The sequence below is a fragment of the Cetorhinus maximus genome, chromosome 3, assembly GCF_964194155.1.
Source record: "Cetorhinus maximus chromosome 3, sCetMax3.hap1.1, whole genome shotgun sequence".
Taxonomy (NCBI): domain Eukaryota; kingdom Metazoa; phylum Chordata; class Chondrichthyes; order Lamniformes; family Cetorhinidae; genus Cetorhinus; species Cetorhinus maximus.
The window spans coordinates 65,403,232-65,430,188 of NC_135881.1; the positions used below are offsets into that span (position 1 = coordinate 65,403,232).

At 40.6% G+C, this 26,957-nt stretch overlaps 1 protein-coding gene across 5 annotated transcripts in view; it reads left to right on the forward strand.

The window, feature by feature from the left end:
- Positions 1 to 26,957, forward strand: part of LOC144678690 (ankyrin repeat and IBR domain-containing protein 1-like) — a 155,176-nt gene that overhangs the window by 100,282 nt on the left and 27,937 nt on the right. For all 5 annotated transcript variants that reach the window (XM_078538481.1, XM_078538484.1, XM_078538483.1 and 2 more), the window contains 7 exons: positions 3,872 to 4,035; positions 16,997 to 17,085; positions 18,568 to 18,698; positions 20,001 to 20,135; positions 20,648 to 20,734; positions 20,818 to 20,884; positions 25,929 to 26,074. In XM_078538481.1, the coding sequence (XP_078394607.1) occupies positions 3,872 to 4,035; positions 16,997 to 17,085; positions 18,568 to 18,698; positions 20,001 to 20,135; positions 20,648 to 20,734; positions 20,818 to 20,884; positions 25,929 to 26,074 (819 nt within the window). The remainder of the gene's footprint in view (positions 1 to 3,871; positions 4,036 to 16,996; positions 17,086 to 18,567; positions 18,699 to 20,000; positions 20,136 to 20,647; positions 20,735 to 20,817; positions 20,885 to 25,928; positions 26,075 to 26,957) is intronic.

Consider the following 26,957-nt stretch of genomic DNA (forward strand, 5'->3'; position numbering starts at 1 on the left):
GATCAGAATGACATTTGAATTAATCCAGAAATTGCCTTCACAAAGTTTTAGCTGTTAACTGATCTTTGTGTCCTCAAATCACAGGTTTATAACTGTGACTACTTGTCCATAACTGTGACTACTTGTCCTGCAATTGCAACTGGAAACAAAACATTATCCATTTAGTATCTGATCTTTAAGTAATCTCATGTTAATTTCGATGCTGAGGAATTCAAATTTTTCTAACCTTTCCTTGTCGCTCAGTCTTCTGACAGTCTGGATCAGGCAAGCTGTCCTTCTCAGCATGCTTCTAGGCTTGTATGTCTGCCTTGGCCTCATTGACGTGCATTGTGCATATTTGATGTATGGTCTGACCAGAACACACTACTGAATCAGAATAACGGCTTCAATCTTCAACTGTTCCGCTTACCTGATATAGCTTAGCATTCATATTTTGCAATTGCCCTTCTGTAATAATCAGACATAGTCAATATAGACTTGACTGTCACTCCATAACACCTTTCAGCCACTCTCCCAAGTTAATTTTTTATGTATGTTCCCCACTTTATTTATCAAGGTGTAAGACCTTGTCCTTTTGCAAATAATACAGATTGGTGAGTGTTCCTGTCCTATAAGTGGTCCTTGATAGAAAGACCATGGCCTTGATTTTAACAAAATCACATCATACCCACGCTTCCTACCGACTCACGCAACAGGCAATTGCAATGGGTGGTGGCAGGAATTAAAACAGCAAGATCAAGTATGTCGGCCATCTAAATTTTTATTGCCCGAAGGCGGCTGAGGGCCTTGTTAATATTGCAGCCTGATGACATAATCTACACCGCATATAAACTTAACTGAATATCAGGGGAAGGCCTGTTTTGCCAGATGCTCAACAGCAGATCCAAGGTGGGAGGTATTGACTGCCTAAAGTAAGTTTTAAGGATCCCCTTTTGGAACTCTTCATGAGCCAGGTGGGACAGAAGTATTCCCTTTGGACCTTGTCAGCCCCAATTCTGATAGTCCCTCAAGATGCCAGAACCAACCTCCTTCCTACAATTACTGTCCTAATGTCTGACTAAGTCAGATTAAAAGTAAATAGAAACAGTATTAAGAGCTTTCCTCATAATCCCTTCAGTTTGATGTGGAATTCTTCCTCCTGTACCTTCTCGATCATTGTCCAGAATCTTCATTTCTCCCTCTCTTCTGATCATGTCTTGAGGCCTGCCCTCCACACTAACTGCAGAAACTGTTCCCACGAATCCCCTGCTACATCCTCATTAAATTTCTCTGCTGGCTAGACAGCCAATGTGGCCAAGGATAGGGTAAATCTACACATAGTTATTCAAATGAGTCCCTACTATTAAGATCAGCAGGGCCTCCATTTCCTCAGCCTTGCCTAGTTCTTTGCCTGCTATCAGGCTCCCCATTACCATTCCTGACTGTTAATATTGAAGGTCATGTGTGAATGTCATGAGGACAGGATTGGCCTGACATGCAACAGTCAAGTGTCACACAACTGTCTAGCTTCACCAGTTGTAAAATCAATCTCTACAAAAGTAAATTTGTGATACAAAAAATGTGAAATAATTGCTTTTAATTTCATCATTAGATTTATTTTGCAAGTATATAAAACATGCACAAAAAGAAGCAAACTGTGGATGCTCCATTGAAAGAAATGCCACATGTAACATTGAGGTTTATTTACTCTGGTTCATCATAAGCCTGATAGGTGCTCCCACGTATTTCAAACTCTTCAACAATTTGCAAGACCCAGAAATATTGCAGTTCTGTTGGATCAGATTTATCTAAGTAAGCAGCAGAAATCAGTACTACAGCTACTCTAGCTTTTTCAAATTTAATTCTCCTCCTCTCCATTGTTCTTTGTTCCTTCCTTGCAATACTGACTCATTCTGATATACCAGCCATCCTCCAGTCTTTCAACAAGGTGTTCATTCTTCCCCTTAGTCTAGACCAGGTATCCATTTAATTAACCTGTGTGTTGGGAGGAAATGAACAATCACAGTTGAGCCAGACTCCCACCCACTGTCTACACCTGTATTTTCTGGCAGCAGTTTCTGGACAGTGAGCAGGAGCTGACAGGATATTTTTTTTTAATTGCCCACCACTGCCCAAGCTGAGTTCAGACAACAACAAAGATCAGAGGATCAAACTGGCACCATCCTGATGTGTTGCTTCAGTTCCATCCTGAGCTGCATCACTGGGCAAGCACTAATCTAGACCTCAATATCATTAAGCATAATTGCCACACTGATATCGTCAATATAATATTGAGCGGTAACCTGTCATACACGTTATTTCACATTGTCAGTTCCATGCCTGGTGAGGTAAAGTTAGAGCATGTTCTGGTTGAGCTGTGGCCAACATTTAGGAGCATCTCATGGTCAGAAAATGCACTACCTCCATTCAAAAAAATAGTGTCCACTTAAAAATTGCAATATTACTATGTACTTCTAATCATTGAATTTGTAAAAAAAAAAAATTTTTATTCATTCATGGGTTGTGGGCGATGCTGGCTAGGCCAGCATTTATTGCCTATCCCCAATTGCCCTTGTTCAGACGGCATTTAAGAGTCGACCACATTGATGTGGGTCTGAAGTTACATGTAGGCCAGACCAGGTAAGGACAGCAGGTTTCCTTCCCTAAAGGACATTGTCCAACCAAGATAGGTTTTTACAACCGACAATGGTTTCATGGCCATCACTAGACTTTTAATTCCAAATTTTTATTGAATTCAAATTCCACCATCTGCTGTGGTGGGATTCGAACCTGGGTCCCCAGAGCATTACCCTGGGTCTCTGGGTCACTACGCCACTGCCTCCCCCGTGTATCAATTCTTTCTCAATACTGTGAATGGTAAATACCATATGTGTAATGAACTGCTTCACCTTAAAGGGATCATGTAGTGACGTTAAACAAAACTAAAACAGAAACTTACAGTTCCTCTGATAACTTAATGTTTTTTTTTATAGTGAGTAACTGAGTTGTACAAAAAACAAGGTTAAGCCCAAATCTGGTTGACTTAGATGCCATCCATCAGAAGACAGTCTGAGTACTATAGCGGCCTCAGTCAATCAGTAGAGAGGGAAGTATTGCCTAGGGTTGCTAGTCTTGACCCTTATTCCATGATGCTTGCTGAAAGTACAAGTGTGCAATCTTTAGATGGGAAATTGATCAAGCTTGATTTGAAGTATCCTGTTTTTAGCCACCCCCCAAGATTCACAAATAGTTAATGGCCACTTGGGTATGGCACTAAAAAGTACCTTGACACCTTTGCAACCTATCCCCCCAACATGAGGGGAACACAGGCACTAGCCAGCAAAACAGGCTGTGTACCTACTCCTTTATCTGTAACTGTGAGGCAAGTAAACATAAATAAAAATGTAATCAGTAATAAGGAAATTTTCCCAAATACATTTATAAAGATTTAACTTGAATAAATATAATTTGCAAAAGCTGTTGTTGTAAACAAACTGACAAAATAAGACCATAAGACATAGGAGCAGAAATTAGGCCATTCGGCCCGTCGAGTCTGCTCCGCCATTCAATCATGGCTGATAAGTTTCTCAACCCCATTCTCCCGCCTTCTCCCCGTAACCTTTGATCCTCTTACCAATCAAGAACCTATCTATCTCGGTCTTAAATACACTCAGTGACCTGGCCTCCACAGCCTTCTGTGGCAATGAATTCCATAGATTTAATAAATAGGTCTAAATATTGAACTTTGAAGATGCCGGGTATACCTCAGTCTAGGCTAGATTCAGAACTAGCTCCCAGAAATGAGAAGGCACTGAACCCACTGCTCTTTTCCTGGGTGTTTAATATTTGTACTTTGTCAGAATTCAATACATTAATATTCTTTTTGTTTCAGGCATTTGTGGAAAATAATCCAGTTATCAGATGGTGTCCCACTCCTGGCTGTGAAAGGGCAGTGAGACTAACCTGTCAAAGATCAGGTTCTACAATGGACCAGCTGAGTTTCCCTCTACTGAGTGCACCAGCAGTGGATTGTGGGAAAGGACACCTCTTCTGTTGGTTAGTGTACAAAAATGAGTCTCAGAATTTCTTAATTATTCAGCTGTTAATTTCCATAGACATGCTTTTCTGTTGTTCAGGGATTATAGGAATATGGCAGATGGTACTCTCATGCTATTTCTTAGGAAATGCCAATTTGCATGTTTTGAAATGATCAGATCTATTTTTTTATAGAAGAATATATAATGTACCTTCAATCAATCGGATCTCAGAATTCTATCAACCATTCCTTTGTCTAGAAATGCGTCCTCCATCTGACTGCCTATGTATGCATGTTCAGTGTTGATTGCTTATTGCAGGCCAAGTAGTATTGTAGCTAATCCATAGATTTTCAGCTGTTAAATAAATCAAATTCTATTTATTGCATGGATTTCTGGGCTTTTTACTGCTATCATCATCTTTTCTATCAATTATGACATTGGCTAGTTGGATCCGGAGTATTGACTCCTTTTAAAAATGCACAACGTAGCTATAATTGTTTTCTGCTCACCTCTGCTCTACTCAGCCCCTTCTTTGCTGTGGTGCAACCTGCTGTCTCATTTCCTCACAGGGCTCTGCTGCTCAGCCTGTCAGCCATGCTGCAGGTAATGATGATATAACGTGAATATTTAGCTATAATTAAGAATATCAAGTCTGCATATGCTTGCTGTTTACGAAACTATGCATCCTATTTACAAAACCTTTCTTCCTGTTTTGAACTGTTCCCACAGAAAATGAAGTATGCACAATTAAAACACTAGCTATGTAAAGTTTTAATGCTGCAATTCCTACCTGTGATAATGCTGTTCTGCCTCAGTTTTGCATGTTAGCTGCTGCACCTGTTCTGCTTCCTGGCTTTGCTCCTATTCTTCACAAATTGTTATAAGTTTTTCTAATTAAACAAATAATATAAAAATGAAGGACTTGACTTAAGAGATGAGAACTGAAATATATCTGTATGCTGTGAACCAATTGTCTGATTCTCTAATCCAAGTGCACTCAACACTTCAGCTACTGAAGCTCCCCTTCTGTGTTGTAAAAATTTTGTGGAACCATATAACACAAGTATTCTTTCTACTTAAAATTAATTATTTTTTTGAAGTATGCTATACAATTAAGTGCATATATTTATTCTTGTTTAGTTTGCCTAATATGAAACTTGTTACTGGTGCTAAGCAACATGTCTGTCAAGTTGTAGAGATAGCTTCAGCAAGCACATGTGTATGGCATGGCCAGTGTTCATCCTGGCTCAGTATGGTTTTTGTTAATGCCATTGCTGAAAATCCAGCTTCGCATATGTTGGTTGTATTAAATAGGACCAATATTTTCAGTGTTGCAGAAGCATCAGTGCTGTACAGTAAGCCCTTGCTTAATGTCAACTCACTTCACGTCGTTCCACTTTAACATCATTAATAAAGTAGCGTCAATATATCCTTTTAATGTTGCCAGTTTCACTAAATTCATTTGCCACAGACTTCCTCTTCTGTGCTCACGACTTTTCTCGCAGAATTGCAAACCCTCACTCTCAGTCCCTCGTCCGCCTGCCCCCTGCCCTGGCCACCATCTGCCCCCGCCTTCGCCGCTGCCTGCCAAATCGCACTGAAGTCCTGGGCTCTATCTAGTGCCAGAAGTTGGTTGGTGCAAGTAGTCAGCTGTTAGCTATACTATATGGAGCCTGGTCAATCTAAAAGCATTGTACTGAGGTAAGTACTGTAATTTTTTTAAACAATTTAATTGTATTGTGTATTGTATTTTATTTTTAGTGATGTATTTTATTTTGCAAGTTATTTCAGCTAGAAATTACAGTGCTGCACATGTATGGTGCAGTAATTCAACTCATACATTGGTTTTCCCAAGCGAGAAATGTCCAAAGGAACCTAACTCTGGCTTTAACATTGATTCCATTGGAAACCTATGATTCACTTAAAGTCGTTTCACTTAGTCGTGATTTTCAGGAGTGCTACCACAATTTTAAGTGAGGACTTAGAGTATTCTTCGGAGCATTCGCACAAACATATGGCAGTTCTCGGAACTTGGTCCTGAGGGAGCTGTTTAATTAAATGTCAGTGAGCTATTCTAATAGTTTTGAGGGGACAGAGGGTTGCAGTTTAGCTTCAATGTTCTCACCAAATGGGCTTGTAGCTCACAGTTGTAGCAGATTGTTCCGTCATGAGTCCTGGAAAATAGATATCAAATTTGTTAAGTAGAGCAGAAAGATGTGCTACCAGCTGTGTATCCATGAACTTAGAGTTGCGCTGAATACCCATTCCTTCACAAAGTGTAGCAGAACCCCTGGAGTTTAACAAAATTAACAAGTGTTACTGCTATGTTGAGAACATGGTTCAATATCTTTCGCTGTAAGTGCCTCATGGTGTTAAAAGCAATGCGTCCGAATTACATGAGATGCAGCAGCTTTTAAATTTTTTACACAACACCAAATGCTTTTCAGCCATAGCCTTAGGGTTAGTATAGCACAGCAGGACGACATTTGGCCCATCAAGTCCATGACAGTTGTCAAGTGCAATCGAATCAGTCCCATTCCCCAGCTCTATACCTACAGCCTTTAACGTTGAGTTTGCTCAAGTGCCAATCCAATTTCCTTTTGAAATCATTCTTCATTTCCACTTACACCCTCATAAGCAGCAAGTTCCAGGTCATTACCACTTACTGTATAAAGTTCTACCTCACATCACCCCTGCATCTCTTGCCCGAAACCTTAAATCTGTATCCCCTAGCCCTTGTGCCATCAGCCAATGGGAACAGATTTTCTTTCTCTACCTTGTCTAAACCTGTCATAATCTTATACAGCTCTACCAAATCTTCCCTGAATCTCCTTTGCTTCAAGGAAAACAACCCCAGTTTCTCGAACCCAACCTTGTAGTTAAAATCTCATCCCTGAAACCATTCTGGTAAATCTCTTCACCCTCTCAAGGACCTTAACACCCTTCCTAACGTGTGATGAACAGAATTGGAGGCAGTACTCCAGTTGTGGCCTAACCAGAGTTTTATACAGGTTCAATATAACTTCTCTGCTTTTGTACTCAATACCTCTACTTATGAAGCCCAAGACCTCATATGGTTTGCTCACTGTTCTTTCAATATGTCCTGCCACCTTAAAATATCTATGCACACAAATCCCCAGGTCCCTCTGTCCTTGCACACTCTTTAGAAATATGCCATTAAGTTTATATTGCTTCTCCCTATTCCTTCTGCAAAAGTCCATCGCCTCTCACTTCCCTGATCATTACTTCTAAAACCTTACCCAGCACTGATGTTACATTGACCAGCCGGTAGTTAATAGGAATGTCCTTACATACACTTCCCTGAATAAGGGTGTCACATTTGCCACTCTCAAATCCCCTGACACTTCCCCCTGTATTTAGGGAAGATTGGAAGAATATGGCTAACTGTTCAACTATCTCCACTCCGACTTCCTTTAGCAACCTGGGATGCAAGCCATCTGGACCAGGTAACTGACAACACAAAACTAGGTGGGAATGTGAGTGGTGAGGAGGATGTTAAGAGGCTTCAAGGCGATTTAGACAAGTTGAGTGAGTGGGCAAATACATGGCAGATGCAGTATAACATGGATAAGTGTGAAGTTATCCCCTTTGGTAGGGAAAAACAGAATGGCAGAATATTATTTAAATTGTGATAGATAGGGAAATGTTGATATACAAAGGGATCTGGGTGTCCTTGTACACCAATCACTGAAAGTAAGCATGCAGGTGCAGCAAGCAGTTAAGAAGGCAAATGGTATGTTGGCCTTCATTGCAAGAAGGCTTGAGTACAGGAGCAAGGATGTCTCACTGCAGCAGTACGGGGCCTTGGTGAGACCACAACTGGAGTATTGTGTGCAGTTTTGGCCTCCTTACCTAAGAACATCTTCCGACTAGCAACTTAACAGCCTTCCGTGCTGAATATTGAATTCAACAACTTTAGATCTTAAACTCCCTCCCCCCATCCCCACCCCGTTTCTTCCCCCTCCCTTTTGTTTTTTTCAATAATTTATATAGATATTCCTTTTCCCACCTATTTCCATTATTTTTAAATCTACAACTAATACCTTGTCAGTCTTTCCACCCCACCCCCACTAGAGCTGTACCATGAGTGTCCTGCCATCCATTCTTAATTAGCACATTTTCTTAGATAATATCACCACCTTCAACACCTCTCTGATCCTTTTGTCTGTGACATCTTTTGATTATCTGCTCCTATCACTGCTTGCTTGTCCCTACAACCACCCCACCCTCAACTTCTCTCCCCCCCGCGCCCCACCTTACACCAGCTTATATTTCACCCCTCTCCTAACTATACTCAGTTCTGTTGAAGGGTCGTGAGGACTCGAAACGTCAACTCTTTTCTTCTCCACCGATGCTGCCAGACCTGCTGAGTTTTTCCAGGTAATTCTGTTTTTGTCTAAGAAAGAATATATTTGCCATAGAGGGAGTGCAGCAAAGGCTCACCAAACTGATTCCTGGGATGGCAGGATTGTCATAAGAGGAGAGATTGGGCTGACTAGGCCTGTATTCACTGGAGTTTAGAAGAATGAGAGGTGATCTCATTGAATATATAAAATTCTGACAGGGCTGGACAGACTGGATGCAGGGATGATGTTTCCTCTGGCTTGGGGTCTAAAACAAAGGGGTCACAGTCACAGAATATTGGGTAGGCCATTCAGGACTGAGATGAGGAGAAACTTCTTCACTTAAGAGGGTAGTGAACCTGTGGAATTCTCTACCACAAAGGGCTGTGGAGGTCAAGTCACAGAATATATTTAAGAAGGAAATTGATTCCTGGGCTCTAAAGGCGTCAAGGGTTATGGGGAGAGAGCAGGAGAATGGCGTTGAATAGAGGCTTATCCATGATCATGTTGAATGGTGGAGCAGGCTCAAAGGGCAGAATGACCTCCTCCTATTTTCTATGTTTAACTTATCCACTCTAAGCATAGCCTGTCATATCCTTGCTACCAATTTTCAAACCATTCACTTCCTCCTTCCCTCTCCACTGTTACCGATATTTTGTCAGCATCCTCTTGCTTAGTAAACACCAATACAAAGTGCTTAAGTATTGTAGCCTTGCTCTGCGCCTCTTAAGCATTTGTTACATTGTTTGTCCCTAATAGGCCCATTTCTTACTATCTACTTAACATTTACGTGATGGTAAAAGATTTTTGTATTCCCTTTTGTGTTAACTGCCATTGTATTCTAATTCTGCCTTTGCCAGTCCTATTTTCCTCATCACCTGTCCTCTTAATTTAGTGTATTTGACAAGGTTCAAGAATTCACCCGTCATGCCTCATCATCATGGCCCAGATCTTCCGATGGAATTAGCAGCAAACATTCAGACATTTGCCATTGTTGCACATCGAGACCCAGAGGAAGTCCCGACTGCTACTTAATCAGGAATTTCAAACTTCCAATGGACAAATACGCTGCCCAGAACCCTAGCCTCCACACCTTCTCTCTCTTCTCCCCCCACCCCGCCGCCCTCTGCGCGCTGTCCTGTGACACTGTTCTCTCTGACTCGCTCAATGTTGCAGCCCCATTCCTGCAGACCCCGATGTAATTTATTCAGTTGTTCTCTGCTGAAGGCCTGAAATCATCCAGCAATTCTTAAATATTGTCTGACTTGTCTTGAGCTCTTTGCAAAAACTAAAAGCCTTTTATTTCCTTATTCCACACATACCGAATTTAGACAAGTTAATGATACATTTTAGAAACGACTGTGCATTCATAAAGTTGAATAGCAAAATCATTATTATGCAGCCAATCAATGCACTGCAAAATTATGTCATTTGACATTGGTAGTTTTTCCAGTTCCTTGGCCTTGTGCTCTGCAGACATTAGCCGTGTGATTTCCATGGCACGCACCATTATCAACTACTCTGCAATCATGATTTTTCTGCTTCAGCAATTTTCTTTAGCAAGCTTTTTTTATCAGTCGTAGTTGTGGAATTCATTAATGCTTTAGTACTGACCAATCCTTTCACATTCTGCTCAAAAAACAGATGTTGTTTGTCCTTATAAAAGATTCATTGGACAGTACTTGTGTACAAAGTACATTTTTTATTCATTCACGGGATGTGGGCTTCGCTGGTTGGGCCAGCATTTATTGCCCATCCCCAGTTGCCCTTGAGAAGGTGGTGGTGAGCTACTTTCTTGAACCGCTGCAGTCCATGTGATGTAGGTACATCCACAGTGCTGTTAGGAAAGGAATTCCAGGATTTTGACCCAGCGACAGTGAAGGAACGGCGATATATTTCCAAATCAAGATGGTGAGTGACTTGGAGGGGAACTTCCAGGTGGTGGTGTTCACATCTATCTGCTGCTCTTGCCCTTCTAGATGGTAGTGGTCATGGGTTTGGAAGGTTCTGTCGAAGGAGCTTTGGTGAATTCCTGCAGTGTATCTTGTTGATGGTACACACTGCTGCTACTGTTTGTCGGTGGTGGAGGAAGTGAATGTTTATGGATGTGGTGCCAATCAAGCAGGCTGCTTTGTCCTGGACGGTGTCAAGCTTCTTGAGTGTTGTAGGAGCTGTACTCATCCAGACAAGTGGGGAGTATTCCACCACACTCCTGACTTGTGCCTTGTAGATGATGGACAGGCTTTGGGGAGTCAGGAGGTGAGTTACTCATCACACGATTCCTAGCCTCTGACCTGCTCTTGTAGCCACAGTATTTATATGGCTAGTCCAGTTCAGTTTCTGGTCAATGGTAACCCCCAGGATGTTGATAGTGGCGGATTCAGTGAGGGTAATGCCATTGAACATCAAGGGGCAATGGTTGGATTCTCTCTTGTTGGAGATGGTCATTGCCTGGCACTTGTGTAGTGCAAATGTTACTTGCCACTTGTCAGCCCTAGCCTGGATATTGTCCAGGTCTTGCTGTATTTGGACATGGACTGCTTCAGTATCTGAGGAGTTGTGAATGGTGCTGAACATTGTGCAACCATCAGCGAACATCCTCACTTCTGACCTTATGATAGAAGGAAGATCATTGATGAAGCAACTGAAGATGGTTGGGCTGAGGGCACTACACTGAGGAACTCCTGCAGTGATGTCCTGGAGCTGAGATGACTGACCTCCAACAACCACCTCATCTTCCTTCGTGCTAAGTATGACTCCAACCAGCAGAGAGTTTTCCCCCTGATTCCCATTAACTCCAGTTTTGCTTGGGCTCCTTGATGCCATACTCGGTCAAATGCTGCCTTGATGTCAAGGCCAGTCACACTCGCCCTATCTCGGGAGTGCAACTGTTTTGCCCATGTTTGAACCAATGCTGTAATGAGGTCAGGAGCTGAGTGGCCCTGGCGGAACCCAAACTGGGTGTCAGTGAGCAGGTTATTGCTAAGCCTGTGCTGCTTGATAGCACTGTTGATTATCCCTTCCTTTACTTTCTGATGAAAAGGAGTGGACTGATGGGGTGATAATTGGCTGGGTTGAATTTGTCCTGCTTTTTGTGTACAGGACACACTTGGGCAATTTTCCACATAGCCATTTAGAATCCAATGTTGTAGCTGTACTGGAACAGCTTGGCTCGGGGCACAGCAAGTCCTGGAGCACAAGTCATCAGTATTGTTGCTAGAATATTGTCAGGGCTCATAGCCTTTGCAGTGCCTTCAGCTGTATCTTGATATCACGTGGAGTGAATCGAATTGGTTGAAGACTGGCATCTGTGATGCTGATGACCTCCGGATGAGGCCGAGATGGATCATCCACTCAGCACTTCTGGCTGAAGATTGTAGCAGATGCTTCCACCTTATCTTTTGCACTGATGTGCTGGGCTCCTCCGTCATTGAGGGTGGGGATATTTGTGGAGCCTCCTGCTCCAGTGAGTTGTTTAATTGTCCACCACCATTCACGACTGGATGCAGCAGAACTGCAGAGCTTAGATCTGACCCGTTGGTTGTACGGTTGCTTAGCTCTCTTATCACTTGCTGCTTATGCTGTTTGGCATGCAATAGTCCTGTGTTATAACTTCATCAGGTTGACACCTCGTTTTTAGGTCTGCCTGGTGCTGCTCCTAGCACACCCTCCTGCACTCCTCTTTGAACCAGGGTTGATCCCCTGGCTTGATGGTAATGGTAGATTGGGGGATATGCCGGGCCATGAGTTTACAGATTGTGTTCGAGTACAATTCTGCTGCTGCTGATGGTCTACAGAGCCTCAAGGATGCCCAGCCTTGAGTTGCTAGATCTGTTCAAAATCTATTCCATTTAGCACAGTGATATTGTGACACAGCACAGGGTTAATAGCAGCTTTATTTCTTTTGCTAATTCCTCCACCTGCTCAGTTTTCTTCAGCCTTCATGGTTGCACTGATTGACGGATGTTCTGTATCATTGCTTGTGGGTTTTGAAACTGGCGGTTGCATTAAAATTTTATCCATATCTGGCATTTATTTACATTTGCAACAATTTTGTAATTTATCTTGTTCTTGGTGATATAGCTCTATTACACCTTACATAAAGAAGTATTTATTAATCCTAAGTGCCCATTTGCTGCCCAAGCTCCACTGCATCAGCCATTTGCATAGCAGGAAATGAAGAACAACAAAATCAGTGTTCACTATTTGTTCATTTTGTGCACACATAGTCAGACTGGACTATAATTCCAGGTCCACATTCTCCATTTCAGAAACAGAAACTCACTTTTATTTCAATGCCAAACCCCAACACGGTGATGAAACCAGTGACTTGAATTAGGACCACCAGGAATGGTGGAGGCAGATGGCACATGAGAGAACTGGAGAAATAAAGAAAGCCCTGATAGACTTAACCCAACTAAATTCATTGTAATGAATGCTTTAGTGACAAAGGCTGCCTCCCCACCCCCAACTTTTCTTCCTCCCAACCCCCTCATAAATGGCTGGTGATATTTTGAAAGATACAAGTGTCCAGACAAGACCTATCCATCTTTCAGAAAAGCGCATGATCATGAATGCCAAGCTCCAAGTCTGAGATACAAGGAAGATTGTGACAATGCCTTCAGCTGTTTTGTTAACTCAGACTGAAGACATTGAAGGATTGTGTCCCACTAGATCCCAATTGCTATAGCCTTGCCGAAAGCCTGGAGATCGAATTTTGCTGTGAATAGTTAAGTAATGGCACTCACCTCTGACCTTGAAGAAAGCTGCCCACAAAGATGTAGCATGGATTTCGCCTTTCCCAGCATTAATATGAATTTGGTGTTAAGCCAGGCGTTCAGCAACAGTGATGTCATCAAGCAGGATAAGCAGCCAATCACATTGAAGCATTCTCACGATAGCAAACCAATAATAACCTGTATTTATGTTGCACTTTTAACATAATAAAATGTCTCAAGGCATTTCGTAGAGACATTATAAAACAAAATATGACACCAAGTTACAGAACAAGATATTAGGTCAGATGATCGAAAGCTTGGTCAAAGACATATGTCTTAAGAATGTCTTAAAGGAGGAAAACGCAGTAGAGAGGTGAATGGAGGGAATTCCAGAGCTTAAGGCCTAGGCAGCTGAAGGCACAGCCACCAATGGTGGAGTAATTAAAATCAGAAATGCTCAAGTCAGGAATTAGAGGAGAGCAGATATCTCGAAAGGTTATAAGATTACAGACATAGGGTAAGGCAAGGCAATGGAGGATTTGAAAACAAGGATGAGAATTTTAAAGTTGAGGCGTTGTTTAACCAGAAACCGATGTATGAAATGGGTGAATGAGTATTTGGTGCGAGTTCGGACATGTGCAGCAGTGTTTTGGATGACCTCAGGTTTATGGAGGGTAGACTCTGGAAGGTCAGCCAAGAGTGCATTAGAATAGTCAAGCCTGGAAGTAACAAAGGCACGGATAAGGAAGTAAATCGGAATGCCACTCAGCAAATTGCTCCTTCAGAGAGCCTGCAGTTATGCCGGGCTGAATGGCCCCTATGCTGTAGCCATCCTGATTCTATGAAATCAGGAAATAAAGTGCGCTGCTTATCCTTCACTTTTTAGAAATTTTACAGAGAATGAAATAAAGATTGGTATAAACATGGGAAACTAAAACATCAAACCTCTTAAAAAAAAACTTCATTGTTTTAAAAAGACTGGAATTTTTATGGTAATGGAAAAAATTGACATTACACGAATATAAAATTGATTTTTCAGGGCCAGAAAAGTTTCCAGCAGTAGTTATGACCCAGTACGCCATTAATGACCCAGTTACATCTCATTAACCAGGCGTAACTTTATCTGGGCTTTTTAAAGGGCGGTGAAAAGGGAAGTTCTCGTCAGTTCAGTGATTTCTAAAGATTGCCATCTGCAGTGACTTAGCACCATACCTTGTGGAAGATCAGGAAATTACTTGTAGCAACTTGTGGATTACTGCATTTAACCGCAGATGCCAAAAGTTGCTGTCAATTTCACAGGGTAATGACGGTAAACATTGACAGTTTGCTGTCATTAGAACCTCAAAATCTGGACCTCTTCCACCTTCTCCAAGTCCACGTTGCGAGCACACACTCTCCGTTGATGGTGTCCCCTCCTCGTTTCAAGCACCAGTTTAATCTGAAATAAAACAGTCTCTTTTCAAATGGGCAAGGTGCTTCCAACTGACACAGGGCGGCTCAGCATGAGAGTGAAGAAAACATCCACGTGATAATGACGAGATAATCTGTCTTTTTGTGACTTGATTGAGGGATAAATATTGGCCAACACACCGTGGATTACTCCTGTGCTCTTCTTTCAAATAGTTCCTTGGGATTTTTCACAGGCACCCAAGCAGGCAGATAAGTCCTCAATTCAACTTCTCGTCCAAAAGATGGTGCAATGCCCTCTCAGTGCTGCACTGGAGTGTCAGCCTTGGTTTGTGTGCTCAAGCCCTGAAGTGGAAATCAAAGTTGACTACACATTGTTACAATCTCCATGGTGACCAATAACATTTAAAAAGAGATTTGAATTTCCAGTTACTAGCTTAAGGATGCTACAGCAAGATTTCACGTTTTAAGACTTTAAACGAATGACTAGAAGCACTATTGACTGCACACTAAAGTATAAGTTGCCTACAAAAAGAAAATAAATGAAATAAAATTTTAGAAAAAGAAAATTTACATAATTATAGTCCTTATAACAAGCAGTCTACAGTTGCTTCCAGTGGGTTCCCGTATCCCTGTTTCACCGAATAGTAACTTTGAGTGACTGTCTCCTCATTTTTCGGAGAGTTTAAGTCCCCTAGCAGCAGTAAAGCCTGTTCTGATAATTCATTGCCCAGCCACACCAGGACAGTCATCCAGAAACTCTGGAAGGCTGCAGGATGTGTCTCTCCGACTAGAGACTGTCTCCCTCCCACATCCAGCTATGGTAGCTCACAAAATCAAGCAGCCTTTTCTCTCTGTTGACCACATAAAACTGTTGTTGTCTAATATACTCATTGGTTTGTAGGGAAGCCTGTGACCTGATCTCAAAAATGGCTTCCTCTGCCCTCTTCCCCATGGCAATGTGAAGCACATTAACCTTGTAACTAGGTAGAAATGCTAATTAGCTCCTTGAAAGACCAACTCTCTTTCATTTTAGAAGTAAAAGGACAGTTTACAGCACAATTGTTTACAACCCAGTACCCTCATACCTTCCTGGGACTTTGGTAGACTCAGAGCCTACTCAATGTAAACTCAGACTGCTACCATCGTCTCCACGCATAAATACTTTGCACATCCTTCCCAGTAGAACAATCTGCCTTTCTTTGATCTCTGACAATCAAAGCACCAGGCTTATGTCAGGCAGACAGCAGAACAGGTCACATGTTCCTTCATTTTCCATAAATGTAAAGCTGCAGTCCCAAATATTATAATCCTATAAACTTCATAATTGTCACAACATGCACAACCTTTGTATCACTGAGACTATCCAGTTACCTCAGTATGCAGGAGAGACTACTGATGTTTATGGGACAAACCAACTGGTGAGCTCCCCTCCCCTCCCCTCCCCTCCCCTCCCCTCCCCTCCCCTCCCCTCCCCTCCCCTCCCAATCTTGTCATGGACCCCTAGTTGAGGACCTCTGTTTTAACCCACTTCACCTGAAGATTTCATTTGCTCTTAACTCCCTATTTGCAACACAATTGACTAATACCTTATAAATAAATGGAACATGAATATATTTAAAACATTTTTAGATATTCACACCTTTTTCCTATTTCATTTAGTTTGTGATTGATTTGTTCAGGAATACCTGCTACAGAGTGCAGTGAATGTACTTAATCAACTTCCTGCAGTGCAGTTATTCCATACTAAAAAAAACACACTAAAAAAAGTATTTCCAAGAGAGAACGTTAGGTCTTGTTTTGCTCAATTTCCATATTGCGTTCCATCAAGCCACCAAGTTGAGGCTGTGGCATTTCCAATACAAAGGAAGAAAATTATAGGTGAATGTCACATGTATTTCTCTCCTCCTAGCAACCAGCAGAGGGGCATTGCTAATGGCCTGGGAATGCACATCTTAATTGGTTAACGATTTCAAGCTAATCAGTTAAAATAGAGGATAAAAGGGCAAAAAAAGGGAAAACTTGTGTAAAATATGTCTAGGTAGTGCACTTTCACTTGCTCTGCACTGTAAATCTCTCTCTCCTTCCTCACAGTTCACTATCTGTATTCCTTGTGTCCTATGTTTTCTACTCTTCTCTTGTGGAGAAGATAGGCAAGTGACCTGTCCTTGAATCAAATATACTGACTCAAGCTGCTAACTTTAAACCACTACTGCATTTCTTCTTTCCTTTCCTACAAAATCAATGTCTCCTCCACTCAATGCCACTTTCAAATACCTTAACTGAGATCAGAATCTGCCTGAAATATTGATGCAAAGGTCCCTCATTCTTTCACTTAGTGCACTGCCATAATGCATGACTAATGCACTGCATCACTGGGCTGCCAACATCTTAAATCTTTAGTTCCAAATCAAATCATAACTGGAAATGTTTTATACATGAGTTATATCAACTGATTCATTTTACGATGTTAATATATTATTTCTCATAGGGAGTGTCTAGGAGAAGCCCACGAACCCTGTGATTGTCAAACATGGAAAAACTGGCTACAAAAGATTACAGAAATGAAACCAGAAGAACGTAAGATTGTTGCTTCACATTGTCTTCTGATTCTTTGAAGACTTCAACGTTTCTGTAGTTCATGAAATTTGAACATTTCACCATATGCATCTCGATCTCTACCCTTCTTCAACCCAGTCCATGCTTTCTTTTGTTGGGTCTCCCATTGCTTCTACACCATCAAAATTTCTTCTTAAATGGTTTATTGTATTGTGCTATAGTCACTTGCAATGGGGGAAGAAAATGAACAAAAAATGCACTTTATAAAACAAAACTGGTCACTTTTACCAGTAAAGTTGTCTCTCTTCTCCTCCAGCCTCCTCCCATGAATATATCCTATCAAAACTTTTCCAAATTTTGAGCACCTGTTAAATTTCCTGTTGCACTGGAAATAACCCCAGTATTTTCACTGTTCTCTTGTAGCTGTAGATTTACATTTCTAGCATCATCCCTTTAAATCTAGGCTATACACTGTATAGTCTGACTGTAATGTCATTACTGTAATGGGGGTAGTCAGTACAACACCTAAACAATGCTTTGTAAAAATTCAACTTTACTTCCATTCCTTGGAGTTCAGTGCCCAGACTTATCGGGGAGGATTTTTCCCTCGGCGGGGGTGGTCGGGGATCGGGGCTGGACCACGATTTCATGCTGGGCGGGCCAATTAAGGCCTTCCCAACGTGAAATGCGCGCGGTAGCGCTTAGCACTGCCTGTGTGGGGGTAGGAAAGGGGGAGCTGGTGAGGAAGGCAAGAATGCAAGTCTGCACATGTGCGCAGCTGCACGTTGGACAAGCTCCCTGAGGAGCTTGTTAAAAATGTTTATTTTATTTTTATTTGCTGTTGGAAACCTCATCTCATCTGTGGGTGAGGTTTCATAAAAAATACAAAGGCCGCTTGGCCTTTTCGCCTACCCCCCCAACTGTAAGGTTGGACGGGCAGCACAAAATTTCTTTCAATTATAACTTTAATGGCCTTAATAGGCCTTTTAATTGTCGCTGGCACGCTGTCGACCGAAATACCGCGCGAGTGCTCGATGACATCAGGACACTCGCCCGACATCATCACGCTTCATTTTATGCCCGTCAGGTTGGGCAGGCGCCTGCCCAACAAGCGTTATATTCTGGCCATAAAATGCAACATGCTGTTTTTTTCTCTTTATCTACCTGTTTTTTTTCCAAGATCCGCATTTGCTGTAGCTAACCGCTGTTCATCTTTTGTCAAGGTTGCAAGCTCAGCGAACGCATGATTGTGGTCTGGTTGAGTTATACGCTTAATTATTCCTGAGCTCTCTGTCATTTTCCATGGTAATATAATTAAGATCAGAAAACAAGCCTGTGTGCTTCATTGCTGTAGCAACCCATATTGAATATAGCCTAAAATATAGGCAACGTGTGTAATTTATCGCTTTCTGCAATGTGAAACGTTTTAAGGGATTAGAAATAGTAAATTGATAGTTACTTAACTCCTTTTGTTTTGCTAACCATATTCTGTTGTGCTAATAGTTGCTGGTGTAAATGAAGCATTTGAAGATGCTGCCAACTGTCTTTGGTTGTTGTCTAACTCTAAACCGTGCGCCAACTGCAAATCTCCAATTCAAAAGAATGAGGGCTGCAATCACATGCAATGTGCCAAGGTAAGCAATGTAACTGACTGTGTAGAGAGAAATTGCTCAGCTTAATCTAAATTATTTGAAAGCAATGTTTCACTCTTTGCATGTAGGGCAAATATGCTATATATTGGCACAGTTTTGTGTTTGTGAGGATGAAGTGGAATTTTTTTCTATAATCTGTTTGGTCTGGCAAAATGATAATGCCACATTTACTTTCAACGCGAGTCCTTAATTGGGCATTTTGTAACAAATAGTTGACATAGACAAATAAGCAAATTCTTCTTCTTTTAGACATTGAATGCCATGTTCAGCTTCTAATTTTGGTTTCTTTGAAACATACTTCAGCTCACGGTTTATTTCTTTTCCTTTTCAGTCATTTTCCTATTTTGGCAGAATTACTTCCGCCTCCATGGGCGGAATTTCCGGGGCCGTAAAATGTTCAAAAGTCCTTTGACTTCGGCAGGAGCGGAAAATCCTGCCTGTGGGAGGGGCTGTAAAATTCTGTCACATGTTTTTATTCCAAATAGTGACTTGAGTAATATTGCTTTATATTTTTGAACTTTCACACTGCATAATTTTCCTTGGGTTTAGCACTGTTACAAACTCCCCTGAATTGAGTTTGCATCCCAAATAGGCCGTTACCAATTTAATGTCTATCTAAATGTAGCAACTTCCATTGTCAATAGTTTTTGGAATATATCATGCGCAACCATGTGATCGTATCTTTGGTAGGCATCTGTGGTGATGAAGCAGTACGTTGCAGAATAGGATCTTGTGTTTAATTATACTAACTTTGCTGTACTTATCTGGACACGCAGAAATTGTTGGGTGCCTCTAGCTAAGGTAGCACAGTCACTGACCATATTGTGTGAGCCATTTGGTGAGCATGAAATGTTTGTAACTTGGGCAAAGCCATGATAAGTGAGTTGTATTAAAAACTTTTTGCGTCATTATTTTTCTTTGAAATGTATCCTGATAAATTTATCATTGTATTTAATAACATTTAATTTTGAGAGAGCACTGCGCTTTATCAGTTGATTGTCCAGAAGTCCAAATAAACATGTGCAGTGTGGGTTATGTATGACATTTTCTCACAAGATAATTAGTAATGCCACATTAAAGGTTTTGGAAGTAACACTGTAGCGGGTAAGTCATCGACTGTATCATTCACAAGATATTGTTTAAATTTAATCGTCAATATATTTAATGAGGCTGCTGATTTTTTCTTGCATAATGTTACATTGCTTCATTGATAATCTTTTAGGAATATTGTTAGATATTTGAGTGGAAAGAGGAAAAACAAAAGGTTGCTATCTTTCTCCACAGTGCAAGTACGATTTTTGTTGGATTTGTTTGGAAGAATGGAAAAAGCACAGCTCATCCACTGGAGGTTATTATAGATGTACTCGATATGAAGTCATCCAACAGGTTGAAGAACAGTCCAAGGAAATGACAGCTGAGGTAAGCATTTTTTTTAAAAGTGGAAAATAAAATGAATGTGTTAATGGTTTCAGCATACCTCCTATTGTGATTGTCTCCTTCCAGATTCTGTGGTTTGTTCTTTGTGTCTTCCAAGACTAATACTTCACCCTCTCCTTAGTCATGTGCTAAGTAAGGACAGGGGGTGATGGGGTTCATGGAGCAAGGGAGAAAAATGGTGATAATAGTTTTCCAACATAGTATGTTAGACTAAAATGTGCTTTTAATAAAGGTACAAAATCACAAAATGGATCATAGGTAAAATCTTAAACATTTCAATTACTATTGTTTTCTTTTAAATTTGACATTTTTAGCTTGTCCTTTTAGGTTTTTTTTATTTCTCTTGACTTTTGACTTAATATTGAATAATTCAACTAGTGCTTATCTCAATCTTTTTTAGTAGTCATTGTTTATATTTTTTAAAGTCCTCTGATTCTTGGGATTTTTTTAAAGAAATGCACACACTAAGTTAGAAAATACGTCTTCTGTTTCAGGCTGAGAAAAAGCACAAGAAATTTCAGGAACTTGACAGATTTATGCACTACTACACAAGATTTAAAAACCATGAGCATAGTTATAAGGTATGTTACAGAAAGAATATTTGTATTTTAGTACTGCCAATTTTGAATCCAAGTACAAATAGGCCCTTTTTGTCATTTATCAGTTAGAGCAACGTCTTCTGAAAACTGCCAAAGAAAAGATGGAACAACTAAGCAGAGCTCTAAAAGGAGGTAAGTGAAATAAAGTCAATAATTGGCTAGTGGCTGCTAACCTGATATACACTGTAAAACACTGGCCTGGAAGGAATTCCTTAGCAGATTTTTTTTCTTATATATAATTTTACAGCACAGAAGGCAGCTTTTTGACCCATAAAGACCGTGGCAGCTTTCTGAAAGAGCAGTTTACTTAGTCCACTGTTCTTGCACTTTCCTCAAGATCTTCAATCTGCACCCACTTCCTGTATACAAAACCTTACTTTCTGTTGTCACGTTTTCATTGCAATGTCACATTTTTGTTGCACTTTTGTGTCAACATTTTGTTGATATAAATTCTTGTGGTCACATTTATAATGGAAATTTAGTATGTAAACTTGTCACACTGTAATTATACCCTCCTGCTCGTGGTGATCTTGTAGCATCTCAATTTTGAGTCATCCAGCTCCTCAGTCTGTGCTGCAGGGAAATTTCTATGTTCCAACTACCTGTTTCCTGCACCCTGAATAACTGCACATTTCGCTGTTTAAAACATAAAATCCAAGTATTGTTTAAAAAAAAGCTTTATTTTTTTAAAATGACTTGATTGTGGAATTTGAATTGCATCTGTAGACCACAGTCCAAATATTCCCTGTTCACTAACTCTACTTCATCTGTCTGCTACAGTTAACCTTGGCTCTCTTAATGTAATATGGCAGAAGACTGACTGGTCTCCTTTAATTTTTTTATTTTAAAATCTATTAGTAATTTTGATATCTTTCCCCTTAATTTTTTCAGCAGTCAGCTTAATTTTATATTCTGTGGTTACTGACTTGCCAGACAGTGGAAATATATTTTAACTATTTACCTTATTAAAGCCCTTTGTAATTTTGAGCAATTATCAGATCTCCTGTTAACTTTCAGTTTGATTGAAAAGAGTCCCCTGTCTCTAGTCTGTCCTTCAAACTGAAGATGTTTTTAACTGGTGTCATCAAAATAAACATTTTCTGTGTTTGCTCTATGCCCTGATATCTTAAAATTAGCTACGTGAAACTGAGCACACTATTTTACTGCAGCCTTGCCAATGATTTGTTCAAGTTTGGCATTACCTCTGCCTTTATACCTCTCTCTATTTATAAAATACAGGGACGAATTTTGAGGTCGTTGGATGGGCGCGGTGGACGGGCCCGGAAGCAACCAGGAAACGGCCCGCCGCCCGCGATTGGCCCCTACCACTATTTCACTCTGGCTGACCAATTAATGGCCAGCCAGCGTGAAATGCGCGCTGAAATGCTCAGCGTTGCCACGGTGGGGACAGGAGAAAGGCGAGTGCTGAAGCCAACGTGGGGACAGGGGAATGTGCAATGAAAATCCCTGAAGGCAGAGAGCTGCCTAAGGGAGCTGGAGAATTTAAAACCATCAAATGAAGATTTTAAAATGCAGAAAAAAATGTCCACACATTGGACTCACTCACCTAAACATATAGATTATAAAGATTCTGCCCAAACGATTTAAAAAAAAATTAATATCGGAAACCTCATCCCACCCGTGGATGCGGTTTCCTCAAAAATCCAAAGGCCGCCTGGCCAATTCGCATGCCCGCCAACTGTAACATTGGACAAGCCGCGAAAAATCCAGGTTAATTAATTAATGGCCTTTATAGGCTTCTTAATTGTCGCCAGGTGTGCTGCCAACTTTTGCGCACGCCCACTGACCGAAATATTGCACAAGTGCGCAATGATGTCAGAACGCTCTCTCGACGTCATCACACGCTATTTTACACTTGGGCATGTCAGGTGCACACCGAGCAAAAAATCTTGCCCACAATCTTTTTATCAACTTGTTGGTTCATTTTTAATGGTGTGTGTATCCTGTTAGAATCTCCATAGAGACCAATAACTTTTTAAAAGAAATTCGAACTTCCATTTAATAGCTGACAAGGTTTCACATTCTAAGACTTTTTACTGTAACACAAGACTAAAAGCACCGTGACTAGGCACTATTTTTGTAGGCAGTTTAAACATTGAACCACAGAACAGAACTTTTATCTTTTTACCTTTAGCAGAACTGAAAAATGCACCTCACTTTACACTGTTCTTTAATTTGATAGTTAGTTCTCACAGAATCAGTCTAAAGTGCTTCTTATCTCCTGAGAGTTTACTTCTGTTCTTTCCCCTTCTCAGCCTGCTAACTTGTAATTTCAGAATTCTCTCTCACAGTAAAGGGTTTTTTTTCCCTTGGAAATTCTTCCTCCTGGTGCATGCTAGGTGAATCTCCCAGCCTCATTTCAACTCCTCAAGAATTTGGTCGTTGCAATCCAAGCACAAGCTCCCATCCGCATTGATTGATCCATTGAGACCTTCAGCCTCCAGCTGATCTCTCTGTCCTAGACCCTGGCTGACTAACCTTATCTGAGGGTCCTCAGAGATGTTTTGGACTCTTCCCCTCTCAAATCCCATCTCCATGGCAATGTGAATCACATGGGTCTCGTATCCGGGTAGAAATGCCAATTAGATATCCTTGTGAGCCCAACTGTCTTTCACCTTAGAACTAAATGAACAGTTCAAAGCACATCTGTTTATAACCTAACATTCTCAACAATTTTCTTGGACTTTGGAGAGTCTCAGTCTATCCACTGTTAGCACACAGCCTGCAGCCATTGTCTCCAAGTGTAAACACCTTGCATCTTCTTCCCAATAAAACCGTCTAGACCCACTTGACTCTCTGATAATCAAACCACCCAGGCAGCAAGCAGCAAGTCAGCCAGACTTCAGAACAGGTTTTGTGATCCCCTTCATTTTACCTTAAATTAAAGACAGTCCCAAAACTTACCAATCCTCTAAACCTCAATTGTAAGAATCTGGCCCTTGAGTCTGTCTGCCCTTGCACTACTTTTTGAACACTGAATTTGTTTCCTCTCATTCTTTCTCTCTTAATGTGTCACATCACACCTTTCCTTTTAAACTTCATTCAATATCTATCTGTCCAATCTATTCACTTGTCTATTTCCTTCTGAGTCATTTACAGTCCTCTTCTGTTAATTTGTATGTTCTCGCAAACTGATATTTTGCTTCCTATATCCAAGTTCAGATCATTTTTATTTACAGTTTTCATTCCCCCAAAATAAAAACATGCATTAACCGCTACCATTTTCTACCCTTTAGCCAAATGCACTTCAGTGCTTCCATGTTCCCATTAATAGCATGTGCCTACATTTTGGCAACAAACCTCCCAGCAAAAGGCTTTTGAAAATCCACAAATGCCAGATCCACTACATTTCCTTAAGCAATATAGCATTATTTCCTCAAAGTACTCTAAATACAAAAGAACTATACATTTTACAGTTTCTGGCTGCATTAGGAATACTGCATTCATGACTGAATTATTTAGAATTCCTTTATTTCAGAAATGGCCCTGTGCCCATAATCCTGATCAATTGGGCTTTCACACAAGATGCCTTAGTTTCTAAAAGTTTTAATTGACATTCAGACTCTGGTTTTCTATGGATAGCAAGTTTTACACTCTCTCCAGTCATCAGGTAGCGTAGAAAATTAACTAATAAAAATAAACCTACTGATGGGTTAATCAAAGAGCTGGAATGACCATTCATGTAAACAACCACAGACTTGACTGAGTTAATAATTTAATCATGGATGTTGGGCTTGTATTTGCTAGGGAAGAGAACACTTCATGGAATCTTTTTGATGCATTTATGCTCATCAAAATTGAGGAGAGCAGCAGTAGCCAGAGCTCCAAGTTTGTTATTTGGGGTATGTCCCTCCTGCCAGCAAAATTAGACAGGCCTGCACAGTTTGATTTTTCAGCTTACCAATTTCCCATGTACCCAGTCATGATTCTAGCCACCAGACCTCCACAGATCCCAGAAAACCAGTGGGAAAGCCATGAAGACATACAGACTCTGTATTAATTTTAAAGTGAGCAATTTTGCTGAAATCTGTGTTGCATAGTCACCTCTGTAATTGGGCTAGAGCTGTGGTTAATGTCGTGGGGCAATTCGGTACACCTCTGGAGTTTTCAACTGAAGCCCTGGGCACATATGCTAGGGAGTTCAATTAGTAGACAAGCTGATTGATTCATTGTGCAGCATTGTGAAGAGTAATGGACGCAAATTCTACTGGAGAAGACTGAAATAGGCAAATAAGAGTCAAATCATTCAGCTGTGTGAGACTCCCCACATTACTTCCATATCAAGTATTTTTTTGTTAACAATCAAGGAATCCACTCTATAATGCCATTATTCAGTTTACACTGCACCTAGTGGTCAGCATCAAGCAATACAGCTAGACTGAAAAGTGAAGTTCCATGTTCTGCTTCCACATTGTTCTCATCTTCCGAGACCAGGGTTATCTGATCTATGGTCAAGTAGTGTGAGCCCATGTAATCTAGCCCTAAAAGCCCAGGCAACTTGGTCTTATTTACTGGTTTGTTTAAATTTTATGGGCCTGAAGGTTTGGAAAGGATGTTTTTTAGCACAATTGGCTTGTGGGTAGACACATCTTAAATTGAAACACCAAGATGTGTTAGCAGCTTGATACATATGGAATTACTGGGATCATGGATTTAAACTATGTGTCGCCCCTGAAGCTCCATGATGGACACCTATGCAACCTTCAAGGGCAAAAACTTGGAAAACGTGTCCTGCAGCACCATTGCTATGCCAGTGTGAATTTTTCCATTGTTCCAATAGAGGAACCTGTATTTTCTGAATTAAAATTACTATTTTATATTGGAGCACTATACTTAATAGGTCCTAAGTTCATATCCTCCAAACTAACTTCACCTACAACTTTTCTAGCTCACTGTCGTTCAATCCTTATTTTTTGTTTATAAAATAGGACTTAGATACATTAAATACTATTTAATGGGAAATTAAGGTATTTTAAAACCCTGAAATGCTTTGGCATAGTTAATCAGGGAGCTTGGACGCAGCTACTTCAGCTGTTCCTTTGTTGATTGCTATCATTTCTCAGGAAGCAATAAACAGTATGTTGAGAGGCTTGTTCTCCAAAAAGAGAAATGTCATTCTTCAGTAGATGTAATATATCTTGCTTTATCTTCTCAGTTGAAGGTGGGTCCCCCGATACCACTTTTATTGAAGAAGCAGTACTTGAACTCTTGAAAACACGACGTATCCTGAAGTGCTCCTACCCTTATGGATTTTTTCTGGAACCTAAAAGCACAAAGAAAGAAATATTTGAGCTCATGCAGGTATTTTTGCTAAAATTCACGACTTGTAGTGTTGGGCTGTCTCATTTGCTGAAAGTTTGTAATTAACTAGTTTAAACTTCTAATAAAAACAGAAGACCGTTACACATATTGTACAGGGGAACTTGTTATGCTAAGCTATCTAACTTGAATAAGCATTCTCTTAGGCGCAATAAGGTCTAATGTTTTTGGATCAGTATTTGAATTGAGCAATGGATTGGAATGAACTGAATTAGTTAAAATCATGATCATCTAAAATGTTCTCCCAGGCTGGAACTATTGGTACAAAAGTAAAATACTGCAGATGTTGGAAATCTGAAATAAAAACAGAAAATTCTGGAACTACTGAAAAAGGTCAGGCAACATCTGTGGAGAGAAAAACAGAGTTAGCGTTTCAGGTCCGACGAAGGGTCACAGACCTGATATGTTAACTGTTTTTCTCTCCACAGATACTGCCCGATTTTTTGACTGCTTCCAGCATTTTGTTTTTATCACAGAACTATTGGCAGTTTGTCGGGTTTTTCATGGCTTCACACTCTGCTTGAGAATAAAATGGGGGGCAGCGGAAGGATTTGTAGACTAATTAAGCATCTGGTAGGCTGAAATGTGAGTGCTCCTTTCCTGGCCATAACTATCTTTATACAGGGGATAGCATGGTTAGCCCCATCATGCCAGAGGGCAGATGATTAGCTATCACTTAGATGGAAAACCCTTTAACCTCAGTCACCTCCAAAAGTTGCCAAAATTAAACTGACCACTATAGACATGTATGATCTACTGTTGCTATGTCATTGCCCACTCTTCAGCAGTATTGCAGGCTGCTCAATTTCTTCAATTCTGCATACAAGAAACTTGTTCAAACAAAACTCATATCAACCCACACCTG